The 26932-nt window shown below is 42.2% G+C and overlaps 1 protein-coding gene across 1 annotated transcript; it reads right to left on the bottom strand.

Annotated features, from left to right (window-relative positions):
• Positions 1-1411: 1411 nt before the first annotated feature.
• Positions 1412-24053, bottom strand: LOC307164907 (tripartite motif-containing protein 16-like). The gene is made up of 7 exons (XM_079882126.1): positions 23742-24053; positions 19739-20064; positions 11969-12064; positions 11648-11881; positions 8451-8610; positions 8253-8300; positions 1412-2036 (listed from the first exon to the last, which is right to left on the bottom strand). Exons 1-7 carry the CDS (start codon positions 24004-24006, stop codon positions 1432-1434), a joined length of 1734 nt encoding a protein of 577 aa, XP_079738252.1. The 5' UTR covers positions 24007-24053; the 3' UTR covers positions 1412-1431.
• Positions 24054-26932: the final 2879 nt, after the last annotated feature.

The raw sequence follows: 26932 nt of genomic DNA, 5'->3' as shown, positions 1-26932 counted from the left end.
GGAACAACAAACACAAAGTGTGGCAATGATAATCTCAGGTGCTGTTTATGTGCTTTATTTGATGTTAAAAGCGTGTAATGTGACTGAATATAATTTAGTGCTCCAGCTTTGTAGCTGTAAAAGCAACAATAAAAGAATTCACCTCAGATCTTAAAATTAAACAAATGGAAACAAGAACGTTCAAACTTTGAACAAACAAGTGTATTCGTTGACACATATTGTTTTAGTAACTCAGTATGTATTTTTAATAATGTTTTGGTGTAATATTTGTGAATTTGATTATGTAGCCTACTTATCCCTTTTCTTGCGAGTGCCGTCCAGATTACTCTCTGGTGCTGTGCACTCGCCGCGAGTCTCCGCCCACAAGCTTTTGATTGATTTTGACCCATCTCGTAGTCGCGTCTCTTCTGGTGTGGACAGGCAAATTGCTTGTCCCTGGAATCTTATTGTCATATTATGTTAAGTTAGTTTCATTATCATGGACTTTTAGTTTGTTTTCATGTTCATCATGTTTTCCTTTGTTCAGTTTTCCCGTTCCTCATTATTAGTTCATATGTGTCAGCTGTGTTCTATTAATCATCCTAATTTGTGTTTGCTATATAAGTTGGTCCCTCACATTCATTCTCTGTCCGATCACTATTACCCTATGTGTGTTACTCTGCCTGTTTGCATGCCTTGTGGATATTTATCGTTAAACGTTGTGTTGGAACTTGGTTCTTCTGTCTTCCTGATACCAGACGTGACACTTATCGCATTACATCTGGTTAGGACACAGTGTTAAACTTGCTCTGACTTTTATTATGGAGTTTAGTGGGATCTCATCGTTTACTTCACCAATACGGCTCTAGCGCTCGACTGAAGAACCTGAACATGTTAATTCACTGACAGAGGTTCAGCTGTAGTATTATTCCATAGCAACCCTTGTTTGTAACCATGACAACTTATCACCATCACCTGTCCTTCATTCAGTCTCTTGTTATCTAGTGTATTTAAGCCCTCAGTCATCTGATGTTCATGTCCTGTTCAAATCAGAACTGCTCCCACAATATCTATTTTTAAATCTAAGTTAAAATCTTTTTTATTTGATCTGGCTTATAATTCACGAGTTCTATCTTTCTATGCTTTGTTGTTTACTTGTGTATTTGTCTGTATTTTATTTAATGGTTAGGCTATTCATTTCGTACAGCACATTGGTCAACGGCAGTTGTTTTTAATTGTGCTTTATAAATAAATTAAAATTGAAATTGTCTTGTGTTAATGCTTCGTGCTGGTGTTTATTAAATGTGAGTGTTTATCGTCTTTCTGCATCAAGCCTCTTATCTTGGATTATCTAGTCAAGCCAGTGTGTGACAGTCACTGATTTATCATGCAGCTCAAAGCATTATGTATAATATCAAGCATTATAATATCTCTACAGTCTATTCTGATTCATCAACACAGTTTCACTGAGGATCCATAATAAACCATAAACCCAGGATAGAGCGGTTGAGTGAATGTGGTCTGGACTGTGTGGATGAGGCTCATCGTGTCAGAGACGCTGTAGAAGGACAGAGTTCCTGCACTGTGATCCACATACACTCCTATTCTACTGTGATCCACACACACTCCTGTTCTACTGTGATCCACACACACTCCTGTTCTACTGTGATCCACACACACTCCTGTTCTACTGCTGATGGGCTTTAGGGGGAGTTTAGTGTGTTTGTAATTGTGTCTGAATACGTATTTCGAGGAAGAGCAGGACAAACTCCAGGACTGATCATTACATCCAAACCAACACTCTTTACCCTCTCCCTTCCTGCTGATGCTCTTATATGACACTGATGTATTCACACGTTCACCACTCCACTCAATCTCCCAGTAACAGCGTCCACACACACCCTCTGTACACAACACCTGAGCATAATGATCAAATCTGTCTGGATGATCAGGATACGGCTGAAACTCTGGGTAAGTGTCAGTAATCACTCTGTTCCTCTCAGACAGACGGAGGTGTTCATTCACTGTGTTCAGATCCAGAGTGAGCTGATGGGAATCTGATGGAGATAAAACACATCAGAATCAGGAATTATGAATCTGTCTCATCTTTTAATGTATCAGAACTCTTCATGTTCAATATATCATCAGTGTCTCAGTGCAGTTTACCAGATATCCTGAGCAAATCATCATTTACATGATCAACTATAAAACTCTTCTGTCATGTTTTCTTTCACTTCTTCAGGAAGAACATGAACAGATGTTGGAGAACAGAAGAAGATGAACAGATGAACAAGAACATGAACCTGATTTGTTGGTTGCCTCACATATCAAGCAACCAACTGGACCTGGTTTACACACGCAACTGCATCACAGACACCATTTTGGTGAAACCTCTCCACGTTTCAGATCATTTCCTCATTACTTTCAATCTACAACTCTCTACCCCTGCATCACCAACCCCCTACCAGTCACTTCCAGACAAACCTGCGCTCACTTTCTCCCTCCCATCTTTCCTCTGCTTTGTCATCTTCTCTTCCCTCACCCTCACAATTCTCATCTCTGGATGTGAATACTGCAATGAATACCTTATGCTCCACTTTAACTTCTTCTCTAGACAATATCTGCCCTCTCTCCTCCAGGCCAGCACGCGCAACTCCCTCTAACCCCTGGTTATCATGAACACCGGACCGAACTCAGGGCGGCGGAGAGGAAATGGCGCAAATCAAAAGACACATCTGACCAGAGTATGTATCAATCTCTCCTCTCTTCCTTTTCTGTTGATGTTCATGCCGCAAAATCTTCATATTTCCACAACAAGATCAACAGCCTGACACCCTCCGGCCCCTGGCTGCGCCTAGAAATTCTGTCCATAAAAATTATGAACAGAACCGGCGACAAAGGGCAGCCCTGCTGGAGTCCAACATGCACCGGGAACAAGTCTGACTTACTGCCGGCAATGCGAACCAAGCTCCTGCTTCGGTCATACAGGGACCGGCGGACAGTCCTTAGCAAAGGACCCCGGACCCCATACTCCCGGAGCACTCTCCACAGGCCGCCATGAGGGACACAGTCGAATGCCTTCTCCAAATCCACAAAGCACATGTGGACTGGTTGGGCAAACTCCCATGAACCCTCCAGCACCCTGCAGAGGGTATAGAGCTGGTCCAGTGTTCCACGGCCTGGACGAAAACCACACTGTTCCTCCTGAATCCGAGGTTCTACTATCGGCCGTATTCTCCTCTCCAGTACCCTGGCATAGACTTTCCCAGGGAGGCTGAGAAGTGTGATCCCCCTGTAGTTGGAACACACCCTCCGGTCCCCCTTCTTAAAAAGAGGGACCACTACCCCGGTCTGCCATCCCAGAGGCACTGTCCCCGACCGCCATGCGATGCTGCAGAGGCGCGTCAACCAAGACAGCCCCACAACATCCAGAGACTTGAGGTGCTCAGGGCGGATCTCATCCACCCCCGGTGCCTTGCCACTGAGGAGTTTCTTGACTACCTCGGTGACTTCAGCCCGGGTGATGGACGAGTCCACCTCTGAGCCCTCAGCCTCTGCTTCCTCAATGGAAGACGTGACGGTGGGATTGAGGAGATCCTTGAAGTATTCCTTCCACCGTCCGATGACATCCCTTGTTGAGGTCAACAGCTCCCCACCTCTACTGTAGACAGCGTTGGTAGGGCACTGCTTCCCTCTCCTGAGGCGCCAGACGGTTTGCCAGAATCTCTTCGCGGCCAGCCGATAGTCCTTCTCCATGGCCTCGCCGAACTCCTCCCAGGCCCGAGTTTTTTCCTCCACAACAACACGGGCTGCAGTTCGCTTGGCGTGCCGGTACCCGTCAGCTGCCTCAGGAGTCCCACAAGCCAACCAAGCCCGATAGGACTCCTTCAGCTTGACGACATCCTTTACTTCCGGTGTCCACCACCGGGTTCGGGGATTGCCGCCTCGACAGGCACCGGAGACCTTACGGCCACAGCTCCGAGCGGCCGCTTCGACAATGGAGGTGGAGAACATGGTCCACTCAAACTCAATATCTCCAGCCTCCCTCGGGATCCAGTCGAAGCTCCACTGGAGGTGGGAGTTGAAGATCTCTCTGACAGGAGACTCGGCCAAACGTTCCCAGCAGACCCTCACAGTACACTTGGGTCTGCCGAGTCTGTCCCGCTTCCTCCCCCGCCATTGGATCCAACTCACCACCAGGTGGTGATCAGTTGACAGCTCCGCCCCTCTCTTTACCCGAGTGTCCAAGACATATGGCCGCAGGTCAGATGAAACGACCACAAAGTCGATCATCGACCTACGGCCTAGGGTGTCCTGGTGCCACGTGCACTGATGGACACCCTTATGCTTGAACATGGTGTTCATTATGGACAAACTGTAACTAGCACAGAAGTCCAATAACTGAACACCGCTCGGGTTCAGATCAGGGGGGCCGTTCCTCCCAATCACGCCCCTCCAGGTGTCACTGTCGTTGCCCACGTGGGTGTTGAATTCCCCCAGTAGAACGACGGAGTCCCCAGTCGGAGCACTTTCCAGCACCCCTCCCAGAGAACCCAAGAAGGTCGGGTACTCTGCACTGCCGTTTGGCCCGTAGGCACAAATGACAGTGAGAGACCTATCCCCGACCCGAAGGCACAGGGAAGTGACCCTCTCGTTCACCAGGGTGAACTCCAACACATGGCGGCTGAGCTGGGGGGCTATAAGCAAACCCACACCAGCCCGCCGCCTCTCACCATGGGCAACTCCAGAGTGGTGAAGAGTCCATCCTCTCTCGAGGAGTGTGGTTCCAGAGCCCAAGCCGTGCGTAGAGGTGATCACGACTATCTCTAGTCGGAACCTCTCAACCTCACGCACAATCTCAGGCTCCTTCCCCGCCAGCGAGGTGACATTCCACGTCCCTAGAGCTAGTTTCCGTGTCCAGGGATCGGGTTGTCGAGGCCCCCGCCTTCGACTGCTGCCCAATCCTCTAAGCACCGGCCCCTTACGGTCCCTCCTGCAGGTGGTGAGCCCACGGGAAGGCGGCCCCACGTCACACCTTCGGGCTGAGCCCGGCCGGACCCCGTGGGGGGAGGCCCGGCCACCAGGCGCTCGCATACGAGCCCCAACCCCGGAACAGATGAACAGGTGTGTCAGGTTTGGTGACAACACGATTTCGTCTCTGCTCTTTGCGGATGATGTTGTCGTGTTGGCCTCATCAAACCAGGACCTTCAGCATGCACTGGGATGGTTTGCAGCCGAGTGTGAAGTGGCTGGGATGAGAATCAGCACCTCCAAATCCGAGACCATGGTCCTCAGTCGGAAAAGGGTGGCATGCCCACTTCAGGTTGGTGGAGAGTTCCTGCCTCAAGTGGAGGAGTTCAAGTATCTTGGGGTTTTGTTCACGAGTGAGGGAAGGATGGAATGGGAGATTGACAGACGGATCGGTGCAGCTTCTGCAGTAATGCGGTCGATGTACCGGTCTGTCGTGGTGAGCGGCTCAGCTCTTGATTTACCGGTCAATCTACGTTCCTACTCTCACCTATGGTCATGAGCTTTGGGTCATGACCGAAAGGACAAGATCCCGGATACTGGTGGCCGAAATGAGCTTTCTCCGCAGGGTGGCTGGGCGATCCCTTAGAGATAGGGTGAGAAGCTTGGTCACTCGGGAGGAGCTCAGAGTAGAGCCGCTGCTCCTCCACATCGAGAGGGGTCAGCTGAGGTGGCTCGGGCATCTGTTCCGGATGCCTCCTGGACGCCTTCCCGGGAAGGTGTTCCGGGTGCGTCCCACTGGGAGGAGACCCCGGGGAAGACCTAGGACACGCTGGAGAGACTATGTCTCCCGGCTGGCCTGGGAACGCCTCAGTGTCCCCCCGGAAGAGCTGGAGGAAGTGTCTAGGGAGAGGGCAGTCTGGGCATCTCTGCTTAGACTGCTGCCCCCGCGACCCGGCCCCGGATAAGCGGAAGAAGATGGATGGATGGATGGATGGATGGAAGATCAACAGCTCCTCCAACACACGATCACACTTCAAGACATTCAACTCTCTCCTCTGTCCACCTCCACCACCAACCACCTCCTCTTTAACTGCTGATGATTTTGCTAACTTCTTCACTAACAAAACAACAATTGTCAGCAATCAGTTCTCAGCTCCACACACACAAGAACCCAGACCGACCTCTCCCACAGCCAAAAACCTTCTCTCCACTAACTGAGAAAGAAGTATCTAAACTTCTCCTCTCCAGTCATCCTACCAACTGCCCTCTAGACCCCATCCCCTCACACCTTCTACAAGCCATCTCTCCCACACTTCTACCAGCACTCACACACATCGTCAACTCATCCCTCCATACTGGCACTTTCCCTACAGCAATCCAGCAGGCTCTGGTAACTCCACTGCTTAAAAAACAACATTGAAAACATCACTTTAAGAGAATTACAGACCTGTCTCTCTCCTACCATTCAATGCGAAAACACTTGAACGAGTTGCTTTCAACCAAAATATCATCTTTCCTGTCTCTGAACAACCCGCTGGATGTCAACCAATCCGGCTTCAAGAAAGGGCATTCAACTGAGACTGCATTACTCTCAGTCACAGAAGCCCAACGGATCGCAAAAGCAGCTTCCAAATCTTCAGTTCTCATTCTCCTGGATCTGTCCGCTGCCTTCGACACTGTGAATCATCAGATCCTTCTGTCCACCCTCTCATCTCTGAGAGATCTATGAGAGATCTTCCCTCCACTGGTTCGAGTCCTATCTCACAGGTAGATCCTTCAGGGTTGCATGGATTGACCACATCAACTGACCACAGGGGTTCCTCAGGCATCAACTGACCACAGGGGTTCCTCAGGGTTCAGTTCTTGGACCCCTCCTCTTCTCCATTTACACCACATCACTGGAACCCATCATACAGGCACATGGTTTTTCATACCATTGCTATGCTATGATGACACCCAGCTCTACCTCTTCAACCAGATGATCCCACAGTTGCTGCACGGATCTCAAGCTGTCTGGCGAACATCTCGGCATGGATGAAGGAACATCACCTGCAGCTCAACCTGGCAAAGACTGAGCTTCTCGTCCTCCCTGCCAATCCGTCCCTACAGCACGACTTCACTATCCAGCTAGATTCAGCATCAATCACACCATCAAGGTTGGTCAGAAATCTTGGAGTAATATTTGATGACCAGCTGACCTTCACAGACCACATTTCAAAGACAGCCCGATCATGCAGGTTTGCACTGCACAACATCAGGAAGATCAGGCCTTTCCTAACTGAGCATGCAACACAACTTCTCGTCCAGGCCCTGGTCATTTCTAGGCTTGATTACTGCATTGCTCTTCTGGCTGGACTTCTATCATGTGCAACTAAACCTCTACAAATGATTCAGAACGCTGCAGCTCGTCTTGTCTTCAACGAGCCCAAAAGGGGGTGAACGTGATTTCACCAAGTACCATATGTTCCTGGATCAACTTTCCAATCAACCAATCAGATTTGAGGGACAAGTTTACAGTTTATGACAAGTTTAGGCTTAAAACCAGGGTGAGGTGCTTCAACATAAGTGTTATTCACCTATCATTTCCCTCTGATTTTAGGGAGAGGTTTGGGTAGGGTTAGGTTTAGGGGTAGGGATACAGTTAGGACAAAAAGTTTGGGGCAGGAATGTTATTCCAGGATAAACAATATATGTTGATCCAGGAACATGTCTTACTTGGCAAAATCACGGTGACCCCCAAAAGGGCCCATGCCACTCTCTCTGCACTGGCTACCTCTCGCTGCTCGCATCAAGTTCAAGGCATTGACGCTTGCTTACGGATCTACCACAGGCTCAGCTCCCTCCTACTTTCACTCACTCCTACGAGTCTACATCCCTACCAGAAGCCTACGATCAGTCAATGAGCGACGGCTCGTGGTAACATAACAGAGAGCCACAAAATCACTTTCCAGAACATTCTCATTCACAGTTCCATGCTGGTGGAATGCTCTCCCCACCCTCATCCGGAATCCCTGACAATATTCAAAAGACAACTGAAAACTCATCTCTTCCGTGAGCACTTAGCCTAAAAAAAAGAAAAAGAAAAAAAAACTTTCCTTTTCCTTTAATCCTCCCTTGTCTAGCTTATGCTACTCTGAGCAATGCCTGAACTTTGTATTTTGAGCACTTGCGTTGTTTTTGCCTTTACACAATGCTTTAGTTCTCATTTGTAAGTCACTCTAGATAAAAGCATCTGCTAAATGACTAAATGTAAATGTAAACACACTCAGTGAGTTTTTTTGCTTGTTTTCTCAGTGACTTACGTTGTAGGAAGTCGTTCCTGGTCCTGGGAACAATGTTGGAGAAAGTGACTGTGGAAATCAACAGACATGAAGAGTGTGATTATCATGTCAAGAGAAAATGATCCCTGCATCCGTTCCTAAGACATTTCTAATATGATCTTCTGCATGATCTGAGATGATGGAGGATCATTTCTGAGAGCAGAATCTCCAGGACTTTACCTCTGTCAGAGATCTTCTTCAGCTCCTCTTTGCAGAAATCCTCCAGTTTGTCTCTCAGCTGACGGACAGATTCTCTCACGCCATCAAAAGAGGAGAGAGAACTGAAGAGATTGTCATTTACGTCTGTAGATTCAGGAGGAGCTGAGAGAGACTGGAAACTCTAGAGAAAACATAAATCAAAGCTCATCACCTCCACACTTCAGCCAATAGCCTGCTCTAATTATATATTTAAAAAATGAATGACAGCAACAGTGAAATAAAGCAACAGCAACAACAACAACAACAAAACAAAAAACATTTGTCCAGGAAACATGAAAGTGATTCATTCACATGTGGAAATAAAATCTAGAGGTCAGTAATATACCAACATATCTCTCACATTAAATATTTTAAATAATCATATCATTATCCTGATCAAATGCATCAATCTCCATCTCAGCTGTATTGTATTGTGTAAATTGAATTCTAAACAAGTTTAATACACTGGGAATATAATTAAAGCCTTTGTTTTATTCACAGAATTAAAGGGCAAAGTTTGCTAAATTCATGTTTGTGTGATGAAAAGGCATTAATATGTGTTTTTTTTCGTTCATTTAATTTTCTATGAAATATGAAGTAGTATTACCAAACAATTATTATTATTATTTGGGTGTCACAGTTTGTTTTCATTAGTCACAGGTTTTCCTTTGTTCAGTTTTCCCGCCACTCCTTTGTTAACATGGTCACCATCATTATGAGTTCATTTGGTTCAGCTGTGTTTGATTAATCATCCTCATTTGTGTTTGCTATATAAATTGGTCCCTCACATCCATTTTCTGTCCAATCACTGTTATGTTAAGTGTGTGTGGATCAACCTGTTTGCCTGTCTTCTAGATTGTAAATAAAACTTTGTATTTGAAATGATCGTCTTCTTCCTGCAACCCACCGTGACATTGGGGAATTTATCTTTTAATAAAGCACTAAGTTTTATTGGGAAAAAAAACAATAGGCTACTGTTGCATTATTGAAAGTGAAGAAACAATACTGTTCTATTATTAAAGCTGCAGTCTGCAGTTTTTCCTCTTTGTCGCCATCTCTGTTCGAAATCTGCAATTGCAGTTATTCGCGGAATTATCAACTTTACGTGCGTTGTGCCTCGGCACGGCACAGTCCGGATGAATCCAATGTTTTGAGGAGAAAGTGCGGCTGTCAATCACCGCCGGTGTGGATACTGGCATTCGCAATCACAGATTCTACTTTTTGGAAGTATGACCAACATAAGAATTTTCACTGGATAATGTAATCTGATCAAGTAACATCCACTTTTGTTCTGACCAACTAAGGGGAAAAAAGCATTGCAGTATATTGCGCCGATTAAATCTAACGATCGCTCATCATATCACGTCAAACCGTGCAAATTATACTTTGTTCTCAAATTGTTAATGTTAACAACAGCAGCATTGTGTGACTACATTTAATGCCCTTCCGTTATTATCCTTGTTTTCGCATGAGCCGGTTGCAGTCTCTTTATTTCTGTAGCCACTCTCCGAAGTCCATTGTCTTTTGCATTTTTACAACGAGTGAATCTCCAGTTGTCACTGGTAATTGTCGTTTGAACCTTTCTGGATCTGCCATCAAATTGATGTTTAATTATATCAAGTGCTGTGAGAAAAGGCTATAAATCTCCACCTCCAACATCCTCACACTCATAGCCTACTAGCCGAGACTCTTCTTTATGTGTACAGATGTGACGTAATGACACAAAGACATGCTCGAATTTCCCGTGGGAATCCACCAGTACCACTGGAATTAAAAACATTATTACAAGCTTACCGGTTTGAATTGAGCTAAGGCAAGCCGATAGTTTTGACGTTTTATTTTGGATAATTTTTAACCCAAAAAAGCTACGGACTGCAGCTTTAATGGAAATAATATAACATTTCTCATTTTATTCTAAACATTGTCCATTTATTTTTCGTTGAATGCGTTGTGTGTCTAGAGATTGGCTTTATTTAAAATAACACTGAATTAATTTTGACATGGAGTGAATACAGAGCGAGGTTTTTTATTAGTGATTGGGCAGCGAGTGATGAGGAGAGAGAAATGATCAACTAATCTCTACAGAAAGTAAACTGGACAATCAATTTACTATAAATAAGTTTAGATTTGGATACAGTGAACTGGAACCTGTGAAACTTTCATTGCTAACAAACTACGCTGAACCACCGAACTGTGTGTTGTTGTCTAATGTTGTTCCTACAACCAATATGAGAGTTTCTGGTAAACTGTCAAGTTTGAAGATCATCTGATGCAACTTTGATAAATATTACTCAAATTGCTACCATCAAGTTCACTGATTTCAGGGTTGCCAACTTTGGGACTTTAGCTGGAGTGAGACTCTGTAAAATTTCAGTGTGCGCACGCGGAGAATTTTTAGGCTGCCTAGTTACTGCCTACTCTACAGTAATTTGAAAGTGATTGCAGTACCAGTTTTGGCCACAATCTTACATACGGTTCCTTTAAGCTAGCCCACATAACGCACGTCAGACAACGTTCACAACTATAGTTGAAGTCTGTACTCTCAGCACACAGACTGATTAGGCAAGGCTACGTCTGTAGTGACAGGGCACATCATTTTATTATCTGCTTACCTTGATTGTCATCCAAACTTTCAAACGCGCATCAGTGGCTCCGACTCCGAACCTATGCTCTGAACTCTCTCTGAACTTCTCACACGCAACTGACGTATCAGGTGCAAGGTTTTCAGCGAATCAACGATCAGAGAACACTGCAGTGAGAACGTTGTAGGCAGATGTTACTTACAGCTGTGTGCCTTAAACTCCTCTCCTGTCATTAATACGCTGTGGTCTAGCCATCAACAGAAAATTAACGGATTGAGAGGGGAGAAAAATGGAGTTTGACGTGACATTTCTTGCGTGTGCGTGAGAGCGTGAGATTGATGCTGAAAGCGTGAGTGTCACGCCAGACACGTGAGAGTTGGCAACCCTGTGATTTCACTATGATGTAAGAAATCAGAAAGGTAAAAAAGTTGAACTGTGAGTGAAGATGATCAGATGAGAGTCTGACTGATGATTATATAATAACCGAACACACAGATCAACACTTCAGTCAGCGGCTCATTCTGCTCTCATGAAATGTTTCTCTGAGAGTCTCTTGCTCAAGTCCACTATGATCCTGTTCTTCTGGATCTCTGTTACCTGCAGGAAATGTATGTGATCCTGTGTGTGTGAAAGCTGCTCCAGCTCAGCGTCTCTCCTCCTCAGATCATTGATCTCCTGCTCCAGTCGCTCCAGTCGTTCTTCAGCTCGACTCACTGCAGTCTTTTCCTGATCTCTGATCCGCTGTGTCGCCTCAGAGCGGCTTCTCTCAATGGAGCGGATGAGCTCAGTGAAGATCCTCTCACTGTCCTCCACTGCTGTGTGTGCAGAGCGCTGTTAGGACACACATCACAATCACACAGTGAGCTTCAGTGAGTCCTGACTGAAACTTCTCAAACTTCTCTTCTTCTCCAGACTCACCTTATGAGACTCTACAGCCTCTCTCAGCTGCTGAAGATATTTCTCTCTCTGCTGGATCCTCTGCTGGAACGACCTCTGCGTCTCCTTCAGCTGCTTCTGCAGCACAAACCAATAACACAGATGGCACTTTATACTGTCACTATATCATCATGTGAAGAGTTGAATCCAGTAACAGTAGAATTAATAACCAATGGCTGAAGGTTCAAACTCCTGAAGGGATGATTGATCAGTTTTACCACCATTGTACATGAATTTACATGAAGCGTAAGGCCTGTTTCATACTGCAAGCATAAGCATCATAAAAGTGAAACTGACACAGATGTAAAGCTTCACAATGACAGAGTTTCTACTGAATAACAGACCTGAATAACTTTAACTTGCGTTATTCTTCACAGAGATATATTTTGTCAAACAACGTGTGAATATTTTCCATTAATTTAGGTTGCTTTATTAAAGGGGTCATGAACTGCATGACTGAATTATTGTTTTATAATGTTTCCTAGGGTGCACTTATAATTTTAGTGTTGTAATGTCATTATAAAGGCTTGGAAGACACTAGTTAATGTGATGATGTTCAACAGTGTTAATCTAATCAGAAGTGGTTCTATCTGTTAGTCCCTGGTTCACTTTAAGGGGCTGGGTAGAGAGACTTGAGAACTAGAAGCGTGAGTTCAGAGTGAGTTCAACAGCTAGAGCAGCTAGCTATATTTCTTCCTTCGTTATGTACGGCATGGGTTACGGCCATTACAGTAACTCTGCAGTACTTAAATAAAGTCTCAAAAGGAGAAAGAATCCGCCTGTTAACTTTTACTAATGAAACTCTACATTTGGTGTCAGAAGTGACAGACTTCAACACACGAGCTGAGCATTCGCCGCCGGGATGGACTACGGGGTGCGGCCGAAAGTGAAACGAGATGCAGGAGACAGTAAAGGGAAAAAGCGAGTGCTTGTGGACACATGGCCCGGGGGCAGATCCGTGCTGGGTTTCGAGCGATGTGGCCAAGATGAGAGAGGCTATCATGTTACAAGCTGGTGAAGCTGGCTTCGCACCTCCCTTCTCCCCGTGCAGTGAGTTTGTACATCAGCAGAAAGGCGCCTACATGACGTGCGGCACGGCAAGACACACTCTCGCAATGACGTGGGATGTAAATAAACATGGCGCCGCCCAGGCCTGCAGCGAATACATCAGAGACTCAGACACGCTCGCTATTAAAACACCACGGTTCTCCGGTAAGGCAGATTGGGATGCATTCAAAGCCCTGTTAACTGTTAGCTGATGCTGCAGGCTGGTCTGAAAATCATAATGTCTTGCAGTAAAGTGGCTGCCTGTCTGTTGTTGTTGAGTCCTGCAGAAAGAAATGATTATAATGCATTGGTTGGGACTCTTCATAGGCGGTTTGGACAATGTAGCCAGCCTGTCCTTTTAAGGACAGAATTTCATAACAGACGCAGAAGACAAGGTGAACCCCTTCACATTTTGGGCAATGACATTGAATTTCTGTCAGGACCACTATCGTTAAAAACGATTGACAATTAGCATACAGTTTGGATTGGCGGTATGGTTCTGTTCTGGGCAAGAACTCCCTGCGCATCCATGCAGCCTAGCATGGATAAGAGACGGGAGAGCAGCAATAACCCCGCTTGGGGTAAACAGAGCAGAACCAACATGAATGTATTGCAGATATCATTAATTCAAGATTTTAAAGTACAACATAATTCGAGAATTTATTCTGATTCAAGAGGAATCAGAATGCCAAATCCTGACTGACGAGAGGAGGAGCTGGGGAGGGAGGAGGGTAATTAGCTCCTGAAAAACACGATAGCTGTTGATAATACTGAAGGAGCTTATATATGTATACGGTGATAGGTGTCGTTTTCCTATAGGTAAGCATGGATCAGCTGATGCAAGCTTGACTAACGTGACCTGCCAGAACTGGCGCTACGCTTGATGTTTATGTAAACGCGCCTAAGCTGAAATGCCACCGTCAGTCCAGAATGAGCTCGCTAGAGAAGGATTTATCCAGGCGCTCAGCCCAAGAGAGCTCCGTGTGCAAACGCAGCTAGCTCACCCAACCACACTGAGTGAAGCGCTGGAACTGGCTATTGAAAGGGAGATACTGGGGGCTGACATGGATGCAGTTGAAGTTACTCCAATAGTGAGGGCTGCGGAAATTACTGAATTGTGCCCCAGGACACCCACGTGGGTGGATAATTATGCAAATTCTGCGACTCTGCGGCCGGGCTACTCCGCCTCAGAGCCCCACTCATGCTGCTGACCTTCAGTTTGCTGTGGCTGTGGCCAGCCAGGCCATCTGATCAGACATGATCGTGTAGACAGGGGAACACGGGCCCTTGATAATATTTCCCATACCTCGCCCCAGGCTGAGTACGAAGAGCAGCGGGTGGAGGAAGAGGTTAGACTGCGACCTGCAGAGACTGTTATGGTAGTGGGCTGGTCTTATTTTGGACATTTTTGCCACATTCCCATTGTAGTGGCGGGAGTCACTTGCACATCCTTTGTTGACACTGGATCGAATGCAACCCTCATTCGTCCTGATCTTGTTCCAGTGGGGACAACATTGGAATCGATGTCTGCTCGTCTGAAAACTGTGACTGGTGACTTTGCGCCAATAAAAGGGAAAGGTCTCTTCCTGTTTGACATGGGGGTCTGTCCGTGTTGTTTCAGGCGTGGGTGGCTAAAGTGAAGGACCCCTGCATCCTGGGACTGGATTTCTTGAGGGCCGTTGGCTGTGTGCTGGACCTATGTAGAGACTCACTTACCCTCCCTGATGGACGTCCGGTGCAACTGACCCATCCTGTTCCAAACTTGACCCCAGTGTCCCTATCTGCATGCCCTTGGCGCAGAAAACCCAACCTTTGGGGCACCACCTCACTAAGTGAAATCGCCAGCCATTAGTTCAAATTGTTACCCACACCATGGCCCCGATTGTGATGCTGCATCCCCTTCCCCCCTTTTTCCATCAGCACAGAATGGCTATTGTGTGGACAATGGGCTGTGCAATGACGAGAGAGAGACTCGGATCTCGGCTGTGAGAGACATTTGGTCCAAAAACTGTAAAGGCTTAAGTGAGCAACAAAAAGAGTGCTTGTAGGTAGTCATGGAGGACTTCAACGACATTTTTGCTCTCAATGAGAATGAAGTGGGCCTAACCCACTTGGTGTACAATGTTATTGACACTGCAGATGCCCGCCCGATAAGAGTAAGGCCACGTCGTCTCCCCCTGGCCCAACAGGAAGCGGCAGATAAAGAGTTGGAGGAAATGCTGCAGGCGGGTATAGTTGAGCCCTCAGAAAGCCCATGGCTTCAGCAGTCGTCATGGTGCCACAGAAAAATTGTTCCAGATGTACAGCTGCAACTACAGGGCCAAATCTAAAATAATCGTCTTTTGCAAAACAAACACTTTGACAACTAATTTGTTACAGAGACTCTTCAGAGACCAGAAATAATATTATTTAATTTATATTATTTTAAATATAGCTAATATAATTGTATTATAACTCAAATTATTATATACATTATGTTATAATCGCCAAGCAGGGCATTAATTGGAGAAGTGTGCCATTAATCCTTACAATTCGATTTCATTGGCCTACTACTCCAGTGCCAAAGGGGGAGGGAATGTGCTTTTATTTTTTGCCTTTACAAAAACACGGCTAGAAGTGTGACACAGGTAATAGCAAACCAAATCATCCTAGACTGGGGAGCACCAACTAAAATTTTATCTGATCAGGGAAGTAAATTTAAATGAAGGGTGTGAAATGCTAAACATCAGGCAGAAGAACCACAGCCTTTTGCAGGTCACAAAAGATCTGCACTAACCAAATGTATGAAACACAACATAAAACAGCAAATGTGACACAGGCAACACCAAAACAGGTGAAAAAATTCCTGCCCACAAATCTGGCTATAATGAGAACAACTTGAATCAAAACCATGAGCATCGACCAGTTGGATCTCATTACAATATGAAATTTCCCCAGAAGAACTGGGGTCTCTAATGCTCATTTGACACAGCAGACTGCGAAGGCTGAACTGCAAGAGCAGCTTCAGGTGTCACACACTACACTGAAACAACAGCAATAATTCAGACCTGGTCAATGAAACTCGTTTCATGTGACAACTGGAATTAAAATTGCAATGGACATGATAATGGAGCATGTAAAAGAATTCCACATGTGTGAATTTGAAGTTGTTGAAAATATCAGAATTAACTGTGGTTCTCTCTGCATTTGTTTCTGTCTCAGGTTTACTTCTGCAAATTCCTCGGAGGACGGATGCCAGGACGGGCCGGACCCCACCTGGATCAAAGCCAGGACTGCGGAAATGTTAGAACATAACCTGAGACTCGGGAGATGGGTGAAAAGACACTTCAAGAAGCCATTTATATATATATATATATATATATATATATATATATAATGTATTTCTTCATAATTTTTGATTGAATATTATTATTTAAGATGATTTTCAGGTATCTCACACAAAGCAGTGTGGAACCAAGGAGAACCCATTGAGGTCTGCCCAGACAACCACACCGCCGGAGGTGACAGGATTGGTCAAGAAGGGTCCGATTATAATCATGGGGAAGGTGCCACAGAAGCAGAAGTTTCTCCACGAAGGAATGACACGTCAACTGAACAAGTCACAAAGGTCCAGATTGACTCTATGAACTTTGCTCACATTCTACACTAGACCACGAGAAGAAGACCTGAACGCATTCATCCACCTGCTGAATTCAAACTACATACACCTGGTGAGAGCGGGTGTTCTGCAGGTGAACACAGCCCTCTGAGCTTCTACAGATGCTAACATTGCAAAGACAATTTTGAGCTACATCTCAAAGACTACAACAAACGTCTAACAGTGACTCCGTAGGGACTCATCTGAATTTGACGGCATCAAGGAGGGAGCTGTAAGACTGGAAAAACTGGAAGAACTGGAAGAGAGGGCTACTCTCTGAGAAAACAAAGTAAATTAACATTTGAACTCTCTTGCTATATTACCATCCCCATTCAAGAAACGATCACACTTGAGTTGATCACCTCCCAATTTACACATCATTCCCTTCACCCATACCTACCTGAATTCACCCAAAAATCTACATGGTTTAATATGAACCATTATCATATTGACCAGTATTATACATGTTTGGTATCATTTGAAATGTCTCAGTGCGACTGGTACAAAGGTCTCATTCCCAAAGAAGTAAACCTGAAAGGTAATAAGGTGTGGAGAGTTTAGAGATATTGAAGCTCTGAGACTGGCAAGAGCAGCCTCCAAATCCTCAGTTCTCATCCTGCTGGATCTGTCTGCTGCCTTTGACACAGTTAATCACCAGATCCTCCTGTCAATCCTAAAGATGAAGGGCATCTTGGGAACCGCACTCCAATGGTTCAAGTCTTACCTCTCAGGTAGGTCCTTTAGGGTATCGTGGAGGGGTGTGGTGTCTAAGACCCAACATCTAGCTACTGGAGTGCCTCAGGGCTCAGTGCTTGGACCACTTCTCTTCTCCATCTACATGACATCACTAGGATCTGTGATTCTGAAACATGGCTTTTCCTATCACTGCTACGCTGATGACACACAACTCTACCTCTCATTCCAGCCTGATGATCCGATGGTAGCTGCTCGCATCTCAGCCTGCCTGACAGACATTTCTGGCTGGATGAAGGACCACCACCTTCAACTAAACCTTGCAAAGACAGAGCTACTCATGGTCCCGGCCAACCCAACATTTCACCACAACTTCACCATTCAGCTAGACTCGGCATCCATAACTCCATCTAGGTCAGCCAGAAACCTTGGTGTGGTAATCGATGATCAACTGAACTTCACAGACCACATTGCTAGAACTGCCCGGTCATGTAGATTTGCCTTGTACAACATTAGGAGGATCAGACCCTTCCTATCAGAGCATGCTACTCAACTCCTTGTCCAAGTGCTTCTTTTATCCAGACTTGACTATTGTAACGCTCTCCTGGCTGGTCTTCCAGCTTGCACAGTCAAACCTCTGCAACTGATCCAGAATGCCGCAGCTAGAGTGGTCTTTAACGAGCCGAAGAGAGCACACGTCACTCCTCTCCTCACAAAATTGCACTGGTTGCCAGTTGCCGCTCGCATCAAATTCAAGTCACTGACATTTGCCTACAGAACAACCACTGGTTCTGCTCCCTTTTACTTTAACTCTTTACTTCAGACTTACGTGCCATCCAGGAACTTGCGCTCTGCAAGTGAACGACGTCTTGTGGTGCCATCTCAAAGAGGCACAAAATCTCTTTCTCGGACCTTTACCATGACTGTTCCCTGCTGGTGGAATGATCTGCCTAACTCAACCAGAGCTGCCGAGTCCATAGCCACTTTTAAGAAACGGCTGAAGACACTTCTTTTTCGACAGCACTTGATCCAGTAATACTAACACTTTCTCTACTACTCTATTCTATTCTGTTCTAAAAAAAACAAAAAAACAAAAATTCTGCGTTAGATTAAACTGAGAAGGGTCATAGCACTTGCATATTGTTGTCCTACTGTTAATTTAACTGCTTCTATTGTTCTCATTTGTAAGTCGCTTTGGATAAAAGCGTCTGCTAAATGAATAAATGTTAATGTAAATGTAAATCTTGTTAACTACTGTGGGTGTGCCCCCATGTAGATCAACCTCTGCCCCCAGTAAGTCTGGGATGGTGATTAATGCAAATTCCCACTGGGAACTCATGTTTACATATGAAAAGAAGTTTCTGTCTATATAATGAAATGCAACAAGAGGCTCGGCGCGATTTGTAACTCAAATTAGCCCATGGTGCTGAGAGTGACCAAGACTCTCAGCTTCATTTATTTTCTAATGTCAGGTTCGCATCTTTTCTCTTTATTCCACAGCATTTGAGGTTTTGTATTTATTATCTTTGAACTAATTATGAAATTGGCATGATACATTTACCTTACATAATAAATTGTAAACATCTGATTTTATTGTAATCGACTCTGACATTATTTTCAGTAAAGAGTTAAAAAGAATAGTGAAACATTCGCTCACGTTTAATGATGCACAGATATCATTAAAACCTTTTCATTTATGGAGTCAGATGAAATAACGAGTTAATACATATAACAATTTTATTTCACTTAATCAAATTACTTTCCCATGAGGAAAGACAGTATTCCTTCACCCGCTGATTGGATGCCTCCCTTGGGCCGATTGAGACGGGCTTACACTCGCATTAGGATCCTTTGGAAGATAATGTTGTTTTTAGTCGAGTGATCCTGCATCTTCTCTCCTCGTGATCTGATCTCTCTAACACGCCTGTGGACGGGGCCAACGTTACGATGATGAAGTAGGCGTTGCAGAGGTGTCTTTAGTTACACTGTTTTACCTCACAAAGTGGCACATTCCACAACCAGTTGTTACAATAAAAGCTGTTTTTAGACTAACAAGGAAGTTTTCAGTTCTGAAACTTGCAGGACATTCTTATAGTATAATGACGCCTTATATGTCAAAAGCTCAAGGAAAATTTGATTTCTCAGTTCATGACCCCTTTAAAGCCTGTTTTACAAAAGTTTATGTTATGTTTACAGTGTATTTTCACCATATTTTCTGTTAAGTTAAATGCGAAGCACAAATACACTCAGCAGTGAAAGTCCACTTACAGCTTCTGTTCACTTCTGTGACGTCTGCAGTGTGAATGATGTTTCCTGATCATATGGTGCCAGTATAAATAGTGTCAACATTATTTCATCAGTGTGTAGTTTCATACCTGTTTCTCTGTCCTCTGTGCTGCAGCTGATACAGTGTCGTGGTTTTTATGATCGTCCATCTTACACAGCACACATATAAACTTCTGGTCAGTGCGACAGAAAACCTCAAGGAGTTTATCATGTGTTTGGCAGATCATCTCCTGCAGTCGTCCAGTGGCATCAGTCAAATTGTGTCTCTTTCCTTTAAACAAACTCTCATGACGCTCAAAATGAGTTTGACAGTAAGACTCCAGACACACCAGACAGGACTTGACGGCTTTGTGTTTTCTTCCAGTACAGACGTCACACTGCACATCTCCAGCTCCAGCGTAACAGTCAGCAGGAAGTTTAGTCTTCTTCAGTTTCTCCACCAGTTCAGCCAGCATGGTGTTTTTAGCTAAAGCAGGTCTTGGCCTGAAGGTCTGTCTGCACTGAGGGCAGCTGTAGACTCTCTTCTGATCCTCCTGATCCCAGAAGCCTGTAATACAGATCTTACAGTAACTGTGTCCACAGGGAATGGCCACTGGATCCTTCAGGAGATCCAGACACACTGGACACAGGAACCCATCCTGATCCACTGAAATTCTGGCTTCTGCCATTTTACAGCACGAGACACACAAACACACAACAGCTCAACTGCACTGCAGTTTACCTGAACTCTTAATGTGATTCCCTGAATGTGATTCCTGTTTTTCTTGTTCTGTGTTTGAATGACATGTAAAACAGGTTCATCTGCAAGTCTGCAAATCAGGTTCCTTTCTTATTTAATTCAGGTGTGTTCAGTAACAACTAGAACGAAACTCTATTGTGTCTCTCCAGAAATAGCTGTGGGCGGGGCGTTCAAACCACACTTTGATGTTCAATTGTAGCAGCAGGGTTGAATAAAGGAAATTTGCTCTCTCACTGATGTTTGTATGTTTATTGTCCTTATTACCTTCACAACACCTTCAGAACACCATAAGAGAACGTAAATAATTCACGTTCATATAAATGATACAAAACAGTAGAATATATAGCAACAAAATTACTCATTTATCATAAACAACTTAAAATTACTCATAAATCAAACAAACACATACAAAAAACAATCATAAAGATAAGATATTGCATAAATATACATGAATACCTTGTACTCCTTTCCAACCAGGTGCTAAACAACAGAGACAAAAAAATACAAAATACTACAAAAATAAAACAACAAACAGCAACTAGACGTCTAAATTCACTTAAAAGTGACTCGAAAACACTCGAATTCAGTTCAGTGAATCCGTGACCGCATGGTTCTGTGTCTTCGTCTGTCAGCGATCTTCTGTGTATGCGTGCTCTCTTGCGCGAGCGATCTGTTTGCTTTTCAAAATAAAGATTTCTATAGGTTAAATAACTTAGAGTGCAAAGTAACGTTCCAAAATATAATTCACACATAACTAATATTAAGAAACTATAGAATTATGATAAATAATATCAGAATTATATATTAATCTCCAAAACTAATTAAAATAACTGAGGGTTATTTACAAATGATCCCACTAAATCATGAATCATAAAATAAATTACCCATGTTTAAGGCTAGATGTAAAAGAAAAACATATTCTACTATGAACTCCATAAATCCGTCTCAATCGGCCCAATGGCAGTTTCCGATCAGTGAGTGAAGGAATGCGCGTTACTGTCTTACCTCGTGGCAAAGTAATTTGATTATATGAAATACATTTTCATATGTAATTACATCATTATTTCATCTGACTCCATAAATGAAAAGGTTTTAATGATATCTGTGCATCATTAGATGTGAGCGAATGTTTGACTATTCTTTTTAACTCTTTACTGAAAATAATCAGTTAGAATAAAATTGCAGTAGTCAGTTAGAATAAAATCAAATGTTTACAATTTATTATGTCAGGTAAATGTATCATGCCAATTTCATAATCAGTTCAAAGACAAAAGATACAAAACATCAAATGCTCTGGAATAAAGAGAGAAGATGCAATACCTTGACATTGTAAAATACATGATGCGAAGTGTTTTGCTTACACTTTGCATCATGGGCTGGGCTGGTTTACAGACTCGCTCGAGCCTCGGGCTGCATTTCATTATATAGATAGAAACTTATTTCACGTGGCTAACATTGGGAATTTGTATTCAGAGGTTACACCTTTTGAGAGCAGAAGGCCATTTGCCTGGAAGACACACCCTCCTGTGTGCAAGATATTTCTAAACTCTTAAAAACGTTGGTTAAGAACTTTTGGTTACTAACCAGAAACCTGGCTAAAACCAAACAATTACATTACTTTAAATGAGTCCACCCCACAAGATTACGGTTATAAACATGAGCCTCGTCTGAAAGGTAAAGGGGGAGATGTTGCTGTAATTTATAGTAATACTTTCAAAATTACTAATAAGTCTAGTTTCAGATATAATTCTTTTGAAGTGTTGGTGCTTAATATAGCAATATATAGTGTAAATGATAAATCACGTTTGAGATTTGTGCTGGCTACTGTATACAGGCCACCAGGGCACCATACAGACTTTATCAAAGAATTTGCGGACTTTCTATCAGAGTTAGTACTGGCTGCAGATAAAGTCCTAATTGTTGGTGATTTTAATATACACGTAGATAACGAAAAAGATGCATTGGGATTGGCATTTAAAGACATTCTGAACTCTATTGGAGTTAGACAACACGTGTCAGGACCTACTCATTGTCGTAATCATACTCTAGATCTAATATTATCACATGGAATAGATGTTGATGCAGCAGAGCGATGACATCTCAGATCATTATCTAGTCTCGTGTAAACTTCATTTAGTAAAAGCTGCAAAACCGACTCCGTGTTACAAATATGTTAGACCTATCACTTCTGCCACTAAAGATTGCTTTATCAATAATCTTCCTGATCAGTTTCATCACCTCAGCATCTCAGATAGCTTAGAAGAACTTGAGTTTTCAAGCAGTAATGACTTTATGAACTTCCTCACTCACAAGATTGATAATACCAGGGAGAAAATGATAACTATGCAACCGTCTACTACAGTATCGCATCAGGCAGTGCACTGTAGTGGCAAGGCAGTATCTTTACAACTATGTTCCTTTTAGAAAGAAATGATATCTGCGAGGATTTTCAGTCAGGATTTAGACCGTACCATAGTACTGAGACAGCTCTCATTAGAGTCGCAAATGATTTGCTCCTATCATCCGATCGTGGTTGTATCTCTCTATTAGTGTTACTCGATCACTGCCATTTAATTATTTTAATTTGGCATACCAGCGTGGTGACGTCATCGCACACTTCGCATAAGCATATTGGTAATACAAATGTATTATACTATTTGTATTTCAAGTATATTTTTTAATACATTTAATACTACATCTTTTTCACCTGGGAGTACCTTATCTGAATACACTTAAAATCAATTTAAGAATTAGTAATATTTAGTTTATTTTTATAAAGTGTACTTAAATAGCACTTTTGGGAAAACTTAATTTTTGACTATTACATTTTGAATATATTTTAAGTAAAATCAATTTAATTTAAACTTATGATAGCTATTTAAAAGTGCACTAACAATGAACTATTTTTAATGCGTTAAAATGTACTTGTAAGAAATACACTAATAAAACACTTCTGTGTATTTTTTCAATAGTATATCTTATTTCTATGCACTAAAAATGCATTTAAAATATCAATGTTATTTAGTATACTTTCGCAATTACACTTAAGTACTACTTAAGTAAAAATATACTTTTAATTAGTGTATTTATAGTGTATAATTTTTACATTTTTCTTTAGCACAAAAAATAAGAATGTACTACAAATGTACTTTCTTGTATTTAAGTGTTTTTTTAGTGCACTCAAGTACACTTTATTTTCACCTGGGCACTTTATAAAAGTACACTAAAGTGCTTTTTTTTGTGTGTTTAAAGTGTTTGACAGTAAGACTCCAGACACACCAGACAGGACTTGATGGCTTTGTGTTTTCTTCCAGTACAGACGTCACACTGCACATCTCCAGCTCCAGCGTAACAGTCAGCAGGAAGTTTAGTCTTCTTCAGTTTCTCCACCAGTTCAGCCAGCATGGTGTTTTTAGCTAAAGCAGGTCTTGGCCTGAAGGTCTGTCTGCACTGAGGGCAGCTGTAGACTCTCATCTGATCCTCCTGATCCCAGCAGCCTGTAATACAGATCTTACAGTAACTGTGTCCACAGGGAATGGCCACTGGATCCTTCAGGAGATCCAGACCCACTGGACACAGGAACCCATCCTGATCCACTGAAATTCTGGCTTCTGCCATTTTACAGCATGAGACACACAAACACACAACAGCTCAACTGCACTTTAGTTTCTTTGAACTCCGAATGTGATTCCTGTTTTTTCTGGTTCTTTGTTTGAATGACGTGTGCAAAACAGGTTTATCTACAAGTCTGTAAAGCAGATTCCTCATTCCTGTGTGCAAAACAGGTTTATCTACAAGTCTGTAAAGCAGATTCCTCATTCCTGTGTGCAAAACAGGTTTATCTACAAGTCTGCAAAACAGGTTTATCTACAAGTCTGCAAAACAGGTTTATCTACAAGTCTGTAAAGCAGGTTCCTCATTCCTGGTCCTGGACAGCCTTATTCCTGTGGAGTTCTGTTTCAACCATATGTAACCAAGGTTACTAACCCTTACGAAAAAAAAGTATACTTCAAGTTCATTTTATGAAGTATACTTGAGTAATGTTCAAGTATATTTTTAAGTATACTTTATGTAGTAAGTATACTAATGTCAATATGTACTAGTAGTAAACTTGTAAGTGTACTATTTTAATACCGCTTGGGACTAAATGGGCCCACTTGAAGTATATAAAAGTATATGTTTAAGTGTACTATAAGTGTAACAGTAGTAAACTTTAAGTGCACATCTAGTTCATAATTATGTTTCTCATTTGTACTGCAAGTGAACTTATGGGTATACTTGTAGTTTACTATTTTAATACTTGTAGCAACTTTGAAGTATACTCTCAGTAAACTACTAGTTTAGTAGTTTTATACTACAAGTTTTCTTTAAGTGAACTTAACATCATACTTATAGTTTACTATTTATATACAATTTCTGCAGTTGCAGTAGGCCCCTATACTACTATGTTCAAATGTTATTTTTTATACTTGAAAAATACCTTTAACTCTACTTTAATTTTAAAAACATTTTATTAGCTTCATGCATCCTTTTTTATCAACACTTGAATGTCAGTAAGTTTCATAAAGAAAGGCAACATTTTAAACAAAATAGTTGAGAAAATCACATTTTTGTCAAAGACTACGCCTTGATCAGATCCAGAACGATGATCAAAACACAGGTGGAGTAGATCGAGTCCAACACCCCCACAGCTTCAGTCGTTTTCTCTTCATGGGTTAGGCCTACGCTTCATTTCATTTGGAAACATTAAGCAGTTTTGATTTACAAGCTGTTTTATGTTTGATATCACATTATTTTACATTTGAGTGAGCAATCTTCTATCACATGGTTCAGCTTCTTCTTCTCCTGTGTTTTGATCCAGAGATTCTGTACTAGAAGAAGTGTCATAGCGCCCCCTACCGTATACCAGTGAAAACATGGATAGCTGGAAAATTCAGGCAATGGTGGGGAAAAGTTTAATTAAAGTAAATATGTACACTACCAGTGGACTAGCCTACACAAAAATTCAGATACGCAGAATTAGAAACATCTGTTTTATATCAATATTTTAATCAATATTTTCAAACAAAGTTGCATAAGACTGTATATGAAAAACGATGTAAAAAAAGTATATTTAATAGGCTACTCGATCAAAAGAGTTAACACAACTACAAGCCAAGTATACTTTGAATAATTAAAATTTTAAGTATATCTCGATCAAAAGATTGAGTACAAGTATAGGCCAAATATACTTGGACTTTTCTCTCAGTATAAGTCAAGTACACTTAAGTGTAATTAAGTATATTTTTGAGAAGTATATAAAATGAAGACTGAAAATATGCTTTCTTCTTTTTAGTTGAAAAGAAGTATACTAATAGAACAATTGAATAAACTTATTTTCCATGATTATTTTATTTACTCTATAAGCTATTCCACCTGAAAGTTTGTTAATATATAAAGCTGAACATGTTAGTTTATAAGACGGTATGTAATATTATGTTTTTAAAAAAGTATTTAATAAGCTACTCAATCAAAATAGTAAACACAAGTACAAGCCAAGAATACTTAGAATACTTAATTATACTTTTAAGTATATCTCGATCAACAAGTATAGGCCAAATATACTTAGACTTTTCTGTCAGTATAAGTCAAGTATACTTAAGTGCAATTTGAAGTATATTTCTGAGAAGTACATAAAGTATATTTCTGAGAAGTACATAAAGTATATTTCTGAGAAGTACATAAAGTATATTTCTGAGAAGTATATAAAATGTAGACTGAAAGTATACTTTCTTATTTTTAGTTTAAAAGAAGTATACTACGGAAGCCCTGAACCGCAACGTAAAAAAAAAAAAAATCTGTAAAAAAAAAAAAAAAAAGTATGTGTAAAAAAAAAAAAAAAAAAGTATGTAAAAAAATAATAATAATTATGTAAAAAAAAAAAAAAAAAAAAAAAGCTATCATTTCGAGATTAAAGTCGAAATGTTTCGAGATTAAAGTCGAAATGTTTCGAGAATAAAGTCTTCCGTAGAAGTTGTGTGTGTGCTTGCCGTTATTTCACATTGCCGCACAGGCATTCATGCGTGTGTGTGTGTGTAAACTGGATCTACACAAAATAATAGCTTTTTACTTTTATCTGGGCTTTCAACAAAGGGATATTCTACAGGTCTACCAACATGACATTAGGCTATAGGACGTTATAAAATATACTGTCAGACTGGATCAAGATATCCAGCTTTATGAATGAATGAATGAATGCATGAATGAGGCATTTATATAGCGCTATATGTCTACTATAGGCCTACACTTAAAAGCGCTTTACAATCATTTCAGGGAATCTTTCCTCAACCACCAGTGGTATATATATTTGAGGAAATCACGGGATCCGGTCAAATGATTGGATACAGAATGATGCACTTAAAATGTATCCAGAACGTACGGTGCCTATTATAGACGGCAGTTCGACTTCACAAGCGCATGTATTTACACACACACACACACGCACGCACACGTGTGAAATAACGGCAAGCACACACACACAACTACGGAAGACTTTATTCTCGAA

This window comes from Squalius cephalus (assembly GCF_949319135.1).
Source record: "Squalius cephalus genome assembly, chromosome: 9".
In the NCBI taxonomy this organism is placed as follows: Eukaryota; Metazoa; Chordata; class Actinopteri; order Cypriniformes; family Leuciscidae; genus Squalius; species Squalius cephalus.
The sequence above is the reverse complement of the archived record's forward strand: the minus strand, read 5'-3'. Positions and strand labels throughout refer to the sequence as shown.